This window comes from Mya arenaria, chromosome 6, assembly GCF_026914265.1.
Source record: "Mya arenaria isolate MELC-2E11 chromosome 6, ASM2691426v1".
NCBI lineage: Eukaryota > Metazoa > Mollusca > Bivalvia > Myida > Myidae > Mya > Mya arenaria.
This window is the reverse complement of record NC_069127.1, coordinates 38,963,100-38,981,213: the sequence shown is the minus strand read 5'-3', so window position 1 is coordinate 38,981,213 and position 18,114 is coordinate 38,963,100. Positions and strand designations below refer to the sequence as shown.

The window sequence follows — 18,114 nt, the reverse complement described above, 5'->3', positions numbered from 1 at the left end:
TTGATATATAATAATTTTATATAAAGTACGGCACATTGGAGTGGCATCATAATGAATAATTTTGCACGTGGCTTGTAGTAGAATGGTAGGAAAGGCTCTTGAATTCAGAAGTGAAAATTATTTTACAAAAAATTTAAGTAATGTAAATATATTAGTGTAATATACATTTTAAATTAATTTTGAACAATATTAATAAAATATAAGCACATTTATTATTATCTTTGATATTTGCTTCTTTAATTATGATATTTGTTTCAATTATGTATGCGAGTTTTATTGCAATAGGTAACTGCATAATGGTTCCATGTTTCAGTGACTATTTGATAGGAAGTGTTCAACCATCCAACAGGAAGTGATGATGATGATGCTGGTGGTGCTGGTGATGATGATGGTTGTGGAGGTGGTTGGGGTGGTGTTGATGATGATGATGGTGGTGGTTGATGGTGGGTGTGTCCATTGATGATGTTGGTTGTGGTGATGCTGGTGGTGCTGGTGCTGGTTGTGGTGGTGCTGGTGGTGGTTATGATGGCGGTGCTGGTCATGGTATGGGTGCTGGTGGTGGTCATGATGGTTGTGGTGCTGGTGCTGGTCAAGTTGGTGTTGGTGGATGTGCTGATGGTGATGGTCATGGTGCTGGTGGTTGTCATGATGGTTGTGGTGGTGCTGGTGGATGTGCTGATGGTGGTGGTGCTGGTGGTCATTGTGCCTGTGGTGGTTATGATGGTGGTGGTGGTGGTGCTGGTAGATGGTCTGATAGTGGTGCTGGGTCTACAGTGGCAGGTTTGTTTTAAACTGGATGCTGTGGACAACATTTTCAACAAAGATATGTATTATTTTGGTCATTTTTTTGTTTAAAAAAATTGTTGAATGTAAAAAATATCAGTTATGCATTTTAGATTATGCAGAAAGTTAAATGGTTTGCACTATTTGGATCAATGTTTCTTTTTTGTTGTTTTTAAAAACATCTAGCTTAAAAGAAATGTTTTCACTAAGTAGGTCACTTCATATTTCATGAGCCCATCATTTATTTATTTATTAAAATTCATGGACAATATTTTTCAATTGTTCGTTAATTTAAAATTAAATAAAATTCTTTGTATTATTAATTCAAATTTGTTTTTAAAGAAATACACGAAAACTGAAAAGGCATTTTCTGTTGGTTTTTGAAATCTTACAGTGAAAATGCTAAAAGGCACCAGCATTCTTTCCCAAGATTTCCTTAACCAAACTTGGGTAGCAGAAAAGGTTTATTTCATATTCGTGTATATTAATATATCATAATTTAATAAAAATATGGCGCATTGAAGTGGCATCATAATGATTCATTTTGCATGTGGCTTGTTATAGACTGGTAGAAAAGGCTCATGAATTGAGAAGTTAATTTTTTTTACAAATAGTTTAAGTTATGTAAATCTATTAGTGTAAAAACATATTTTAAATTAATTTTTAACGATATTAATGAAATATAAGCACATTTATTATTATCTTTGATATTTGCTTCTTTAATTATGATATTTGTTTCAATTATGTATAAGGGTTTTATTGCAAAAGGTAACTGCATTGGTTCCATGTTTCAGTGAACAGGAAAAGATGATGATGCTGGTGATGATGCTGGTGGTGGTTGATGGTGGTTGTGTCTATTGATGATTGTGGTTGTGGTGATGATGCTGGTGCTGGTGCTGGTTTTGTTGGTAATGATTGTGGATGTTATGATGCTGGTGGTGGTTCTTGTTGTGGTCATGATGGTTGTGGTGCTGGTGGTGGTGGTGGATGTGGTGATGGTAGTGGAATTGGTCATGATGGTGGTGGTGGTTCTGGTGGATGGTCTGATGGTAGTGGTGCTGGTGATGATGATGGTGGTGCAGCGGCTACTATGGCAGGTTTGTTCACACCGGATGCTGTGGACAACATTATCAACAAAGATATGTATCATTTTGGTATTTTTTGTGCTTAAAAAATTGTTGAATGTAAAAAAAATCAGTTATGCATTTTAGATTATGAAGAAAGTTAAATGGTTTGCACTATTTGGATCAATGTTTCTTTTTTTGTGTTTTTTTTTAAAACGTCCTGCTTAAAAGAAATGTTTTCACTAAGTAGGTCACTTTATATTTCATGAGCCTATCATTTATTTATTTATTAAAATTCATGGGCAAAATTTTCAATTGTTCATTAATTCAAAATTTAAAAAAATTCTTTGTATTATTATTTCAAATTTGTTTTTTAAGAAATACACGAAAACTGAAAAGGCATTTTCTGTTGGTTTTTGAAATCTTACAGTGAAAATGCTAAAAGGCACCAGCATTCTTTCCCAAGATTTCCTTAACCAAACTCGGGTAGCAGAAAAGGTTTATTTCATATTCGTGTATAGTAATATATAATAATTTTATAAAAAATATGGCGCATTGAAGTGGCGTCATAATAATTCATTTTGCACGTGGCTGGTAATAGACTGGTAGGAAAGGCTCATAATTTCAGAAGTGAATTTATTTCACAAATGATTTAAGTAATGTAAATATATTAGTGTAATAAACATCTTTTAAATTAATTTTGAATGATATTAATTATTATCTTTGATATTTGCTTCTTAAATTATGATATTTGTTTCAATTATGTATAAGGGTTTTATTGCAAAAGGTAACTGCATTGGTTCCATGTTTCAGTGAACAGGAAAAGATGATGATGCTGGTGATGATGCTGGTGGTGGTTGATGGTGGTTGTGTCTATTGATGATGGTGGTTGTGGTGATGGTGCTGGTTGTGGTGGTAATTATGGTGGTTGTAATGATGCTGGTGGTGGTCGTGGTAGTGGGGCTTGTGGTGGTCATGATGGTTGTGGTGCTGGTGGTGGTGGTGGATGTGCTGATGGTAGTGGTGGTGGTCATGATGGTGGTGGTGGTACTGGTGGATGGTCTGATGAAGGTGTAGCTGGCGATGATGATGGTGGTGCTGGGGCTACAATGGCAGGTTTGTTCACACCGGATGCTGTGGACAACATTATCAACAAAGATATGTATTATTTTGGTCATTTTTTTGTTTAAAAAATTGTTGAATGTAAAAAAAATCAAGTTATGCATTTTAGATTATTGAGAAAGTTAAATGGTTTGCACTATTTTGATCAACATTGTTTTTTTAAAAACATCTAGCTTGAAAGAAATGTTTTCACTAAGTAGGTCACTTTATATTTCTTGAGCCTATCATTTATTAATTAACATACTTGGACAAAAATTTTAATTGTTCGTAATTAAATTTTAGAAAAAAAATGAAATTATTCTTTGTATTATTCATTCAAATTTGTTTTTAAAGAAATACACGAAAACTGAAAAGGCATTTTCTGTTGGTTTTCGAAATCTTACAGTGAAAATGCTAAAAGGCACCAGCATTCTTTCCCAAGATTTCCTTTACCAAACTCGGGTAGCAGAAAAGGTTTCTTTCATATTTGTGTATATTAATATTTAATAATTTTATGTAAAATGTTGTGCATTGGAGTGGCATCATAATGAACTATTTTGCACGTAGCTTGTAATAGACTGGTAGGAAAGGCTCATGAATTCAGAAATGATTTTTTTTTCCAAATAATCTCAGTAATGTAAATATAATATTATTAGTGTAATAAAAATATTTTAAATGAATCTTGAAAGATGTTAATTAAATATAAGCACATTTATTATTTTCTTTGATATTTGCTTCTTTAATTATGATATTTGTTTCTATTATGTATAAGAGTTTCATTGCAATAGGTAACTGCATAATGGTTCCATGTTTCAGTGACTATTTGATAGGAAGTGTTCAACCATCCAACATGAAGTGATGATGATGCTGGTGGTAATGATGGTGGTGCTGGTGATGGTGATGGTTGTGGAGGTGGTGGTGGTGGTGTTGATTATGATGATGGTGGAGGTTGATGGTGGGTGTGTCAATTGATGATGTTGGTTGTGGTGATGATGGTGGTGCTGGTGCTGGTTGTGGTGGTGATGATGTTGATTATGATGGTGGTGCTGGTCGTGGTAGTGGTGCTGGTGGTGGTCATGATGGTTGTGGTGCTGGTGCTGGTCAAGGTGGTGTTTGTGGATGTGCTGATTGTGATGGTCATGGTGCTGGTGGTTGTCATGATGGTGGTGCTGGTGGTGCTGGTGGTCATGGTGCTGGTGGTTGTCATGATGGTGGTGGTGGTGGTGCTGGTGCTGGTGGTGGTGCTGATGGTGCAGGTGCTGGTGGTCATGGTGGTGGTGCAGGTCATGATGGTGGTGGTGGTGATGCTGGTAGATGGTCTGATGGTGGTGGTGCTGGTGATGATGATGGTGGTGCTGGGGCTACAATGGCAGGTTTGTTCACACTGGATGCTGTGGACAACATTATCAACAAGGATATGTATTATTTTGGTATTTTTTGTGTTTAAAAAATTGTTGAATGTAAAATAAATCAGTTATGCATTTTAGATTATTGAGAAAGTTAAATGGTTTGCACTATTTGGATCAATGTTTCTTTTTTGTTTATTTTTTAAAAACGTCCTGCTTAAAAGAAATGTTTCCACTAAGTAGGTCACTTCATATTTCATGAGCCTATCATTTATTTATTTATTAAAATTCATGGACAATATTTTTTTAATTGTTTGTTAATTAAAAATTAAAAAAATTCTTTGTATTATTAATACAAATTTGGTTTTAAAGAAATACACGGAAACTGAAAAGGCATTTTCTGTTGGTTTTTGAAATCTTACAGTGAAAATGCTAAAAGGCACCAGCATTCTTTCCCAAGATTTCCTTAACCAAACTTGGGTAGCAGAAAAGGTTTCTTTCATATTGCGCATTGAAGTGGCATCATAATGATTCATTTTGCACGTGGCTTGTAATAGAATGGTAGGAAAGGCTCTTGAATTCAGAAGTGAAAATTATTTTACAAATAATTTAAGTAATGTAAATATATTAGTTTTAAATTAATTTTAAACGATATTAATTAAATATGAGCACATTTATTATTATCTTTGATATTTGCTTCTTTAATTATGATATTTGTTTCAATTATGTATGCGAGTTTTATTGCAATAAGTAACTGCATAATGGTTCCATGTTTCAGTGACTATTTGATAGGAAGTGTTCAACCATCCAACAGGAAGTGATGATGATGATGCTAGTGGTGCTGGTGATGATGATGGTTGTGGAGGTGGTGTTGATGATGATGATGGTGGTGGTTGATGGTGGGTGTGTCCATTGATGATGTTGGTTGTGGTGGTGCTGGTGGTTGCTGGTGCTGGTTGTGGTGATTATGATGGTGGTGCTGGTCGTGATGGTTGTGGTGCTGGTGCTGGTCAAGGTGGTGTTGGTGGATGTGCTGATAGTGATGGTCATGGTGCTGGTGGTTGTCATGATGGTTGTGGTGGTGCTGGTGGTGGAGCTGGTGGTCATTGTGCCTGTGGTGGTTATGATGGTGGTGGTGGTGGTGCTGGTAGATGGTCTGATGGTGGTGGTGCTGGTGATGATGATGGTGGTGCTGGGGCTACAATGGCAGGTTTGTTCACACCGGATGCTGTGGACAACATTATCAACAAAGATATGTATTATTTTGGTCATTTTTGTGTTTAAGAAATTGTTGAATGTTAAAAAAAATCAGTTATGCATTTTAGATTATGGAAAAAGTTAAATGGTTTGCACTATTTGGATCAACGTTTTTTTTTTGTTTTTTTAAAAACGTCTAGCTTAAAAGAAATGTTTTCACTGAGTAGGTCACTTTATATTTCTTGAGCCTATCATTTATTAATATAAATTCATGTACAAAATTTTCAACTGTTCATTTATTCAAAATTAAAAAAGAATTCTTTGTATTATTAATTCAAATTTGTTTTTAAAGAAATACACGAAAACTGAAAAGGCATTTTCTGTTGGTTTTTGAAATCTTACAGTGAAAATGCTAAAAGGCACCAGCATTCTTTCCCAAGATTTCCTTAACCAAACTTGGGTAGCAGAAAAGGTTTATTTCATATTCGTGTATATTAATATATATTATTTTTATATGTAATATTGCGCATTGGATTGGCTTCATTGTATAAGTTTGAACATGGTTAAAAATAGACTGGTAGGAAAGGCTTATGAAATGTAAAGTGGAAAACAGTTTAAAAAAAAAATGATGATGTTGATGATGATTCTGGTGGTGCTCATGGTAATGATGATGTTAGTGTTTTTTGTGATGGAGGTGGTGATGATGGTGATTGTAATGATGGTGGTAGTGGAGGTGGTGATGGTGATGATGGTTGTGGTACCACAGTGGTGGTGGTGATGATGGTACTTGTGGGGCTACATTGGCAGTTTTGTTCGCACCGAATGCTGTGGACAACTTTATCAACAAAGATATGTATTATTTTGCTCATTTATGTGTATTGAAATTTGTTTAAAGTAAAAAAATCATTATGCATTTTTAATCATGAAGAAAGTTTATTGATTTGCACTATTTGGATCAACTTTAATTTATTTTTTAAAAACAGTCTAGCTTAAAAGAAATGTTTTCACTAAGTAGGTCACTTTATATTTCATGAGCCTATCATTTATTAATAAAAAAAATTGGACAAAATTTTCAATTGTTCATACTTAAATTTTGGACAACAAATTAATTATTTTTTGCATTATTAATTCAAATTTGTTTTTAAAGAAATACACGAAAACTGAAAAGGCATTCTCTGTTGGTTTTTGAAATCTTACAGTGAAAATGCTAAAGGGCACCAGCATTCTTTCCCAAGATTTCCTTAACCAAACCCATGTAGCAGAAAATGTTGTTTTTTCGTTTTCGTGTATATAAATATATATATATATATATATATATATATTGGATTGCATTAGTTTGAATGTGATTTATTAACAGTAGTAAAGGCTCATGAGTATGAGGTGAAAAGCAATATAAGAGCGATAGATGTTTATTATCATTTTAACTCAAATCTTTAACATTTGTTTGTTTAATGATATGTTAATGTTTTGATGATAATTTAACTCTTTATTGAAATAGGTGACTGCGTCCGTTCTATATTTCAGCGATTGTTCCACCATCTAGTCAGAAGTGATGCCCCGTACAATTGGTTTATTATGACCACTTGCTTCATGGCTGAATCATGTAAGCATTGTCTATTAAACTTATGGTTGACCATGATTGGTAAATACATGGTCAATGGTAATAGTAATGCCAAATGCTTACAGTCAAGGGTATTCATGGATTGAGACTTTTTTCTTGCATGATCATGGAATTGTTTTAAGCTCAACTATTCGAAGAATAAGGATGTCTATACTTCTCGTCAAGTTGTTCAGAACCATCGAACAATTAGGTTTCATAACTCCTTATCATTCTATATGCAAATTATGGCCCTTGATTATTGTTATTTTTTTTTTAAATTACATACTATATAACATTAATGCACTCATTTCTAAGACTAAACAACATCGAGTTCAGTGCGCTGTTCAGGGCAGCTCATGATGATGATGATGATGATGATGATGATGATGATGATGATGGCAACATCAATGATGATAATGATGATGATGATTATACATTTGGCCTATATGTTTAACATTTGTTTGTTTAATTGATACTTGTTTAGTGATATATAACTGTTATATTTGAATAAAGATACATGCTATGGTTCAAAGTGCCCCACCATGCAACTGGAAGTGAAGTGCCCCACCATGCAACTGGAAGTGAAGTGCCCCACCATGCAACTGGAAGTGAAGTGCCCACCATGCAACTGGAAGTGAAGTGCCCACCATGCAACTGGAAGTGAAGTGCCCACCATGCAACTGGAAGTGAAGTACCCCACCATGCAACAAGAAGTGAAGTGCCCCACCATGCAACTGGAAGTGAAGTGCCCCACCATGCAACTGGAAGTGAAGTGCCCCACCATGCAACTGGAAGTGATACCCCGAGCAACAATGCTCCATTAGTGGCCGTGGTCATGGTAAGAATTTAACAAAACATTGCTTGTTTAGATTTTAGAATTAAATTAACGATATTAGTTTAAGGAAATATCATTAATTGAAATATCACTCTAGCTAGAATATCATTTCGTGCAACTATAATGATGATTAAAAAAGATGATGGTGGTGCTGCTGTTGACGCTCTTATTCTAAAGGATAATGAAAGTGGTATTTTTGCCATCATCATAGTAATAATTTCGATTGATGGCCTTATTGAATTGTTGATGTGTATTTTTTTGTTATCTGACTTCTGTATTGAAATAAAGATGCATGCTTTGGTGTAATGTTTCAGTGTCTATAGGGAACCGGAAGTGCCCCACCATGGAACTGGAAGTGATACCCCGTGCGACAATGCTCCATCAGTGGCTGTGGCCATGGTAAGAATTTAACAAAACATTGCTTTAAATTTTAGAATTAAAATAACGATATTAATTTAAAGGAAATATCATTAATTAAAATATCACCCTAGCTTTAACATCATTTCGTACAAAAATGAAGATGATTATAAAAGATGATGGCTGTGCTGTTGTTGCTGTTATTCAGAAGGATAATGAAAGTGGTATTTTTTGCCATCATCATAGTAATAATCTTGATTGATGGCCTTGTTGAATTGTTGATGTGTATTATTTTGTTTTCTGACTTCTGTATTGAAATAAAGATACATGTAATGTTTCAGTGTCCAGAGAACCGGAAGTGCCCCACCATGGAACTGGAAGTGATACCCCGTGCGACAATGCTCCATGAGTGGCTGTGGCCATGGTAAGAATTTAACAAAACATTGCTTTGAAATTCAGAATTAAAATAAACTATATTAATTTAAAGGGAATATCATTAATTAAAATATCACTCTAGCTTTAACATCATTTCGTACAAAAATGAAGATGATTATAAAAGATGATGGTGGTGCTGTTGTTGAAGCTGTTGTTGCTGTTATTCAGAAGGATAATGAAAGTGGTATTTTTTGCCATCCAGTTAGCAGTAGCATAGTAATAAACATGATTGATAGCCTTATTGAATTGTTGATGTGTTCTGTTATTTTAGCCTCAAGAAGAAAACACGGACCCGTCTTTGGCGAAGGGCGCTTTTGGAGCTGGAAATGGGCGATGCCTCACTGATGACACAATGGGTGACGTCTCACTGATGACACAATGGGTGACGCCTCACTGATGACACAATGGGTGACGCCTCACTGATGACACAATGAGTGACGTCTCACTGATGACACAATGGTTGACGTCTCACTGATGACACAATGGGTGACGCCTCACTGATGACACAATGGTTGACGCCTCACTGATGACACAATGGTTGACGCCTCACTGATGACACAATGGTTGACGTCTCACTGATGACACAATGGGTGACGCCTCACTGATGACACAATGGGTGACGCCTCACTGATGACACAATGGGTGACGTCTCACTGATGACACAATGGGTGACGCCTCACTGATGACACAATGGGTGACGCCTCACTGATGACACAATGGGTGACGCCTCACTGATGACACAATGGTTGACGCCTCACTGATGACACAATGGGTGACGTCTCACTGATGACACAATGGGTGACGCCTCACTGATGACACAATGGTTGACGTCTCACTGATGACACAATGGGTGACGTCTCACTGATGACACAATGGGTGACGCCTCACTGATGACACAATGGGTGACGCCTCACTGATGACACAATGGGTGACGCCTCACTGATGACACAATGGGTGACGCCTAACCGATGACACCATGGCCTGATTTCTCGACTGGATCAGGTAGGTGTGAATTGTTTATGAAACTTTATCATGGTAATACAAAGATATTGGTAAATAGTGTTGAGAAAAAATGTTTCAAGTATAATAGGGGCAATGATGTTATGGATAGTGATTAATGGTCTTGCATCATGATGATGGCAATATGTTTATTTGGATACTTGCAAGAAATTTTCACCTTTTTGTGGATCCAATATCTTAATTAAAATGTTTAGATAAACATCTTAAATATTATTAAGTTTTTTTTCTTTTTTCTTTCAGTGAAAATAGTGGATGCCGTTTTACGGAAAACACTATGGAAACGAAAATTTGGGACTAGTTTTTATTGACAGACAATTTTACATTGATGTTTATGTGACATTCTAATGTTGATTTGATATCCTTCTTAAGTTGAAGTGAAATTCTTATATTGATGTGACATTCTTATATTGTTGTTGCAAATATATATTGTTGATATTAATGTGACATTCTTATATTAATGTGACATCTTTATATTGATGTGGCCTTCTTAAGTTGATGTGACATTTTTATATTGATGTGACATTCTTATATTGATGTGACATTTTTATATTGATGTGACATTCTTATATTGATGTGACATTTTTATATTGATGTGGCATTCTTAAGTTTTGTTTAAAAGACTAAGGCAGTTTCTCCATTTTGTATTATTGGTGTCATTATAAGTATATACACACATTTTCTACCTTATTAACCAATAGCTATATATTTGTGTATATGCTTGTGTAAAAGTACTTGTGGTATAAGCTTATGCACTTAATTTTTATATCATATGGTGTTTTTAAATTTACTGAGCAGTTTCTATGCATATAACACTTAACTGTTGATATTAGAGCATTGTAATGTCATGTATGAGCTTGATTTGTATGTTTATGATTCTCCTAATTAATTTCTAAGTATTAGTATCAGTATTTAATAGCTTTTACTGAAATGACCTTTAAGGAGAATTTCTATGATCATTATTTGTACAAGTTTTGTGTTGAATCCATCTAAACAAAATTATACAGAGAAAAAAATACAATTAAGGGCAGGGGATTTGTTTTCTTAATTGGATTGTTTGTCTTGTATTATCCTACCAGTAGATACAAACATTTCATTGACTGGATTTATTTTACAATACTAATTAAATCTATGTGATAATTTTTTAGATAATACTTAGGATGAAGAGGGAGAAACATAAAAATTATTGAAATAGTACAAGGAGGTAAGGGGTTGGCTATGGGGAAGGAAGGAGGCCAACATCTTAAGTACATTTCATGCTCATATATGACCTGTATATGTGGTTTTGAGCATGTGAATTGGTCAGGGAAAATTGAATTTTGTCAGTAAAAAGTCATGGAATTTTGTTTTGCCATCTTTGTGGGAACCTTGGTTAGGACTTTTGTAGCTAGTGTTTACTTCAGTGCTATATAGTGTGCGTGTTTTACATATTTTGGCATGTGTTTCTTTGTCGGCTGCACTTCATCTCTTAATATACTTCTTGTCTGGTATTGTATTTATGTGTTGTTCAAATTCATTATTTAGAAAATCATTGATAATCATACTATATTATTGATTATCATACAAATAGGGTTATTACTACTGCATTTCAATCAAGTGTATTCAACACAAGTCAATTGTTCAGATTTTATGAGGCTGCCATTTTGGATAATCTTAAGTTAAAACTTTTGCATGCCACTAGTATTTAAGTGTAAGAATTAGTGATTTATTTATATCTCTATAGTATTTGGTTCCTTAGGCTCCGATATAAGTTCTAGAAAACAATTCTGGCATGAAGCCTAGTTTGATGACTGTAAAAGTAGAGGTATTTAATGAAATCGCTTGTATCAATATTTGAAGTAATATAATATTACGGCAGAATTTGACGGTATTTGAGCTTTGATAAAACTTACATGTATTACATGTCACAATTGTTTTTGTTTGAACTTAAAAAATGTTAAAATTGTATTGTTTTTGTTTGAACTTAAAAAATGTTAAATTTGTATTGTTTTTGTTTGAAGTTAATAAATGTTAAAATTGTTATGTTTTTGTTTGAACTTAATAAATGTTAAAATTGGTATGTTTCTGTTTGAACTTTGTTATGTTTTTGTTTGAACTTAAAAAATGTTAAAATTGTTATGTTCGCTTTGTTTAATTCTTCGATGACTGAATACCTAGCTAATATTATTTCAGTTTTCAAGCGGAGAACTGTAAATTATGAAGTATCAAGTTTAAAGGTCCAAATGTCACTTGGTTACCCAGAACGGGAAAGATGTTTGCTTAAACAAATTGATTGAAACTTGGAACATGATCCCTTTGTTTTTTTTTCAAAAACTACTTGATGCAATTCGAGTACTTGGTGACCAACATTTTTATGAAATTTCATTGGTGTAGGTGCAATACTTATGGAGCTACATGCAATCAAAACAATGGGCGGGATGTGACATGATGTACACAACTCAATACATGTTGATCTGGTGGTATACAAAATCAACTTGCCATATCATTCGGAACTCCTCGGCCATTATTTTCAAAAACAACCTCGGATGTATGCCAGTACATCAGTTGGAAGTAGTCCGTATTTTTTTTGAATAATATAATTAAATGTAGTGTTTAAGAGTTGTATTTATTGCTCTCAGTTTAAATTGATTGCCAGTTAAGTGCATTATTGCAAACATAATTACGATTCCCAAGAGTTAAGTCATAAATTTTAACTACTAAATAAGATTACTACGTGATCTATTTGCAGCGGACTTAAACGTACCACTTTTTAAGTATGTAAACCGTCCAAATACATCCGAGTTGTTTTTGAAAAATGGCCGAGGAGTTCCAAGTGCTTGCCATATGTGACGTTTCTAGTGACCGCCTCAATAGACCAGTGGTTGTGCATTCACTTTGGACGCGGAAAATCATTACTTACTTAAATCATTGCTTTTGGAACTAAATGAATCAACAAATATAATTTATCAGGGCTTCACAGAGTGTGTCGCTATTATGACCATTGAACATGTGTATCGAGCATTGCAAACTATGCAGGGTGGCAGAAAAGGGCAGCAGGGTGGCAGAAAAGGGCAGCAGGTTTCATTAGATATAGCAGAAAACCCAATCTCAGCAAGCTTAATTGTCTTGAAAAAAAATGTTCAGGTCAACAAAGAAATCTGACATCTGCAAAGCGAGGAATTATAACAGTGGAATATCTAGTCCCTAATACAATGTGTGCATTTGACTTCAAATTGCACTCACACAGAATTGTCTTTTTTAGTTTTTGTCTCGGAATCAGCTGATTTTGGTATCAATGCCTTCAATTTAGATATTTAAGAGAACACAAAGTTATTTGAATTAAAAAACAACAACAACAGGATGTTGACATTTAAGTGTGAAGTTTCTACAGATTTAAGATTATAGAAAGTAGACATAAGGTCCTTAACTGAAGCGGGCCCCTAGCGCTTGTTTATTAAACAAAATCTTTGTTATAACAGGATAAATAATTCAGCTGAGAACCCTCTACTTAAACCTGATTTCACAGAATATTATTTATTGTTGTCTTATATCTCCTTTTTAAGTTCTGAAAAGAGCTTTTATCACATTTGGTTGAGCCCATTTTTGCCAATGTAATGGAGAAATGATCTTTAATTCAAGTATGTTGGTCACACTGGCAGAGACTCGTACCTGGGTCACCCAGGTGAGAAGCGAGTGTGCCAACAGTTTTTTTTTATATTATATGCTATGGCAATTCAAACATATGCACACAGGTACTGATCCCTCTGAATGAGTAGCCAACATTGATGACCTATACAGAGTGGGTTAATGCTTCTGCATTTTGGTAATCAAATTGCCTTCAAACTTCACACGCTGAGATAACAACTACATCCTATTTATAATAATGTTATAAAAATTATCCTTATTTTATCAGTTCCATGTTGGCCGAGTGGTAATGGAGTTGGCCGAGTGGTAATGGAGTTGGCAAGTGATGATGGAGTTGGCCGAGTGGTGATGGAGTTGGCCGAGTGGTGATGGAGTTGGCGAGGTGTCATGGAGTTGGCCGAGTGGTGATGGAGTTGGCCGAGTGGTGATGGAGTTGGCAAGTGATGATGAAGTTGGCCGAGTGGTGATGGAGTTGGCCGACTGGTGATGGAGTTGGCCGAGTGGTGATGGAGTTGGCCGACTGGTGATGGAGTTGGCCGAGTGGTGATAGAGTTGGCCGACTGGTGATGGAGTTGGCCGAGTGGTGATGGAGTTGGCCGAGGTGTCATGGAGTTGGCCGAGTGGTGATGGAGTTGGCCAAGTGGTGATGGAGTTGGTCGAACAGTGATGGTATCGGCATAGTGGTAATTGTGTTGGCTGAGCGGTAATGGTTCGGCTGAGTGGTAATCGTGTTGGCCAAGTGGTGTTGGTATTGGCCGAGTGTTAATTGTGTTGACCAAGTGGTGTTGGTATCGGCGAGTGGTGATTGTGGTGGCCAAGTGGTGTTGGTATCGGCCGAGTGGTAATTGTGTTGGCCAAGTGGTGTTGGTATTGGCCGAGTGGTAATTGTGTTGATCTAGTGGTAATGGCATTGGTGGAGTAATAATGGTGTTAGCCGAGTGGTTATGGTGTTGGCGAAATGTTTATAGTGTTTACCAAGTGTTTATGGTATTGGCGAATTTGGTATTTTGAAATACACTAATATAACCTTTTAAATGTGCTTGTTTTATTTTATTTTTTTAGTCTTCCAAATTTACATTAATTAAAATACTTAGTTAGCCAACTACTATAAATTACTCTCATATTCTATTACCCGTACTTTTTATCCAACTCTAGCTCCACCCCAGCTGTCCTATGATCTTTTCAATCATTCTAATACATGACTTTTATACTAATCTTTATTTTCATGTGTCAAAGCTAATATATGTTGCATTTGACATATACTATTTGCAGTGTGATGACCAATCACAATTATTAGTATCTGTGATATTTATGATTTCAGGTGAGTGCAGTTTGATCAATTGTTAAACATTAATACATTACTTTAATATGTATGTTTAATACATAAATACATTAAATTAATAGTAATACATAAGTTTTATACAATTATACAAAAGTTTTATATAATTATACAAAAGTTTAAAACATTAATATATTAGTTTAATACCACAGTTGAATACATTAGTACAATACATCAGTTTAATACATTCTTACTGTGCCTTAGTTTAATACATAAATACATAAGTTTCATACATTTGTTTAATACATCGTTTTAATACATTAATACATTTGTTTAATACAACCAAAATAATGTATTGTTTCAGTTGAAGATACTTGTATCATGGACTTAAGCTAATGAGTATACCGGAACAGATCAGCCACCTGAACAACCTCGAGAGAAAAGACTACAACCAATTCATCTCTCTCCTGGACAACCTGGCAGATCTGAAGAAACTCACCATGCTGAAACTGATTGGTAAGTGATGTAATACACCTGTGGTCATTATACCATGGACATATTCCATACTTTCTATCTCCCAGACAGCCTGGCAGATCTGAAGAAACTCATCATGCTGAAACTGATTGGTAAGTGATGTAATACACCTGTGGTCATTATACCATGGACATATTCCATACTTTCTATCTCCCAGACAGCCTGGCAGATCTGAAGAAACTCATCATGCTGAAACTGATTGGTAAGTGATGAAATACACCTGTGGTCATTCCATGGACATATTCTATACTCTTCTATCTCCCAGACAGCCTGGCAGATCTGAAGAAACTCATCATGCTGAAACTGATTGGTGAGTCAGATGTAATACACAGGTCTGTGATCGTTATACCATGGACATATTCCATACTCTCCTATCTCCCAGACAGCCTGGCAGATCTGAAGAAACTCATCATGCTGAAACTGATTGGTAAGTGATGTAATACACCTGTGGTCATTATACCATGGACATATTCCATACTTTCTATCTCCCAGACAGCCTGGCAGATCTGAAGAAACTCATCATGCTGAAACTGATTGGTAAGTGATTTAATACACCTGTGGTCATTATACCATGGACATATTCCATACTTTCTATCTCCCAGACAGCCTGGCAGATCTGAAGAAACTCATCATGCTGAAACTGATTGGTAAGTGATGTAATACACCTGTGGTCATTATACCATGGACATATTCCATACTTTCTATCTCCCAGACAGCCTGGCAGATCTGAAGAAACTCATCATGCTGAAACTGATTGGTAAGTGATGAAATACACCTATGGTCATTCCATGGACATATTCCATACTCTCCTATCTCCCAGACAGCCTGGCAGATCTGAAGAGACTCATCATGGTGAAACTGATTGGTAAGTGAAGTTATCTACCTGTGGTCATTATACCATAGACATATTTCATACTCTCCTCTCTCCCGGACAGCCTGGCAGATCAGAAGAAACTCAATACACTTAAACTGATTTGTGTGCGGAACATTACACCTGTGGCCTTGTTACCATGGACACAGTAAGTCTTGTTTTTAGTGGAAGTTCTACACTAATTTGTGGATATTTTATCAAACAGATTGGTAAGTGAATTTATTCACATATGGTCATGATACCATTTATTTATTTATTGATCAGGGAAGTTCTATACTTTTTACCATTTTATGCTCCTGAAGGGTAGGCCTATTAAAATTACACTGCATACATGCCATATTCCCCGGCGGGGGAAAAATCCCCCGGAATTCCGACCCATCCCCTGGTCACCCGCCGGGGGATCCATATCCCCTGGAATTAAAAAAAAACACATAAATAAATAAATTAAAAACTAGCTGAAGGTTGACAGTGGAAAGCATCTATAATATTATGAGTGTGAAATTCCATCAAGGACCATGATGACTAAGTAAGTCCAAAAATTATTGTAATAAGATTGTGTTTCTGTATTTATTCTTATATCATAAATGTAGATGCTGCGTAAAAATCCCCTGGTGTAATATAAAAATCCCCTGGAATTCAGACCAAAATCCCCTAGTAAGCCTCTCAGAAATATGGCACGTATGCACTGCCTGTCTGTGATTCTGTCCATAAGTATTACCGGTATGCAAACTTGTGTCGCTCAAAACTATTTCTCCTTGAGTCGAGAGACCTTGGTGAAATTTTATTTAGGTGATTAAGTTTTGCATATGGGGCTTAGTTTCCAGCTGCATATAGTAAAAACATAGTTATGGGCTTTGAATTAGCAAAAATTGTCCCTTCTAGACTAATGTGTCATTTCTGCATAGCTTACTATGTACAGTGATCCATTTTATTATGATGCTATTTCATAAAGAGTTCTCAGAACGATTTTTGTACTAAAGGGAGGTTTTCAAAAGGGCAGTATTTTACTACTGCTGAAAATCTCTCCTAGGTACCAAATGAACTTGTGCCTAAAAATCTTGATAGAATGCACCCCCCCCCGCCTGTTTTGAAAAAAAAATGTAATGTGTGGTATTGGTGGTGTGTAATCTACCATCACATTCACTGTTTTTTTCCGATTCCTAAGGCTGAAATCCTGATAAAACACCTAATGGAGTTATATCCCCAGATTGCTAGCTTTCACTGGGTCAGCTCAATCACAAGAAAGGTAGGTTAAATTTTAGCTCTTCTACATTTCCAAGATATTGTCCTAGCCTTTGTGTAATTATCTGCGTTGGTGCTGGCGTTGTTGGTATTGTATTGTAAAATCTTTAGCCTTGGCTATAACTTCATACTGTTCAAAACATTCATATGAAACTTGTTACACATGTTTCCACCAGGGACAACATGCTCATGTATAGCCCTTGACTCTTGCTTTAAAGCTGCACTCTCACAGATATACCATTTTTACAATTTTTGCGTAAATATCTGCAAACCAATGATATAAGATTGCCGACAAAATGTCAGATCGAAGATTTTCATATTTCCGCTCGAAAATTAATGTTATATGGCTTAAACCGTTACTAACGGTTTAAGAAAAAAACATGAAACATAATTTTTTGAACTTCAATATAAAAATCTGCCTTCTGATATTATGTCAGCAGTCTTATTTGACTAGTTTTCAAAGATGTTCACGTAAATTGGCTCTTTCCAAGACAAAAAATATAAAAGTTGTCAGAACGTTCAATCTGTGAGAGTGCAGCTTTAAAGATGCACTCCTACTCCCAGATAATATTTACCACAATTAATAATATTGATTTAATATATAAATAAATGTCTTAAACAATGGTTCTTACGAAGAATACCGAGTTTAATTTCAAAGAAATGAGCATAAAACAAGTTATTTCTACCTTATGAGACTATAGTAGACCGCAGTAAATCTTTTAGCATTCAATAAATATGAAAAATTGTGATCTGATCTTTTGTCAGCAGTCTATAATGTATCACTGGTTTCCAGACATTTAGACAAACATTGGCTCATTCCAAGACAAAG

The 18,114-nt window shown here is 35.4% G+C and overlaps 2 protein-coding genes and 1 long non-coding RNA gene across 3 annotated transcripts; 2 read left to right on the top strand and 1 right to left on the bottom strand.

Moving 5' to 3' along the window:
- The first annotated feature begins 5,212 nt into the window (after positions 1-5,212).
- LOC128237781 (uncharacterized) lies at positions 5,213-7,044 on the top strand. Its single transcript, XM_052953367.1, has 2 exons — positions 5,213-5,504; positions 7,016-7,044. Exons 1-2 carry the CDS (start codon positions 5,213-5,215, stop codon positions 7,042-7,044), a joined length of 321 nt encoding a protein of 106 aa, XP_052809327.1.
- A 599-nt stretch (positions 7,045-7,643) lies between these two features.
- LOC128237336 (uncharacterized) lies at positions 7,644-10,084 on the top strand. Its single transcript, XR_008261577.1, has 5 exons — positions 7,644-7,929; positions 8,241-8,325; positions 8,625-8,707; positions 8,990-9,720; positions 9,979-10,084. It is a non-coding gene; the product is annotated as an uncharacterized LOC128237336 (long non-coding RNA).
- A 3,505-nt stretch (positions 10,085-13,589) lies between these two features.
- Positions 13,590-14,270, bottom strand: LOC128237780 (mucin-1-like). The gene has a single exon (XM_052953366.1). It carries the CDS (start codon positions 14,268-14,270, stop codon positions 13,590-13,592), a length of 681 nt encoding a protein of 226 aa, XP_052809326.1.
- Positions 14,271-18,114: the final 3,844 nt, after the last annotated feature.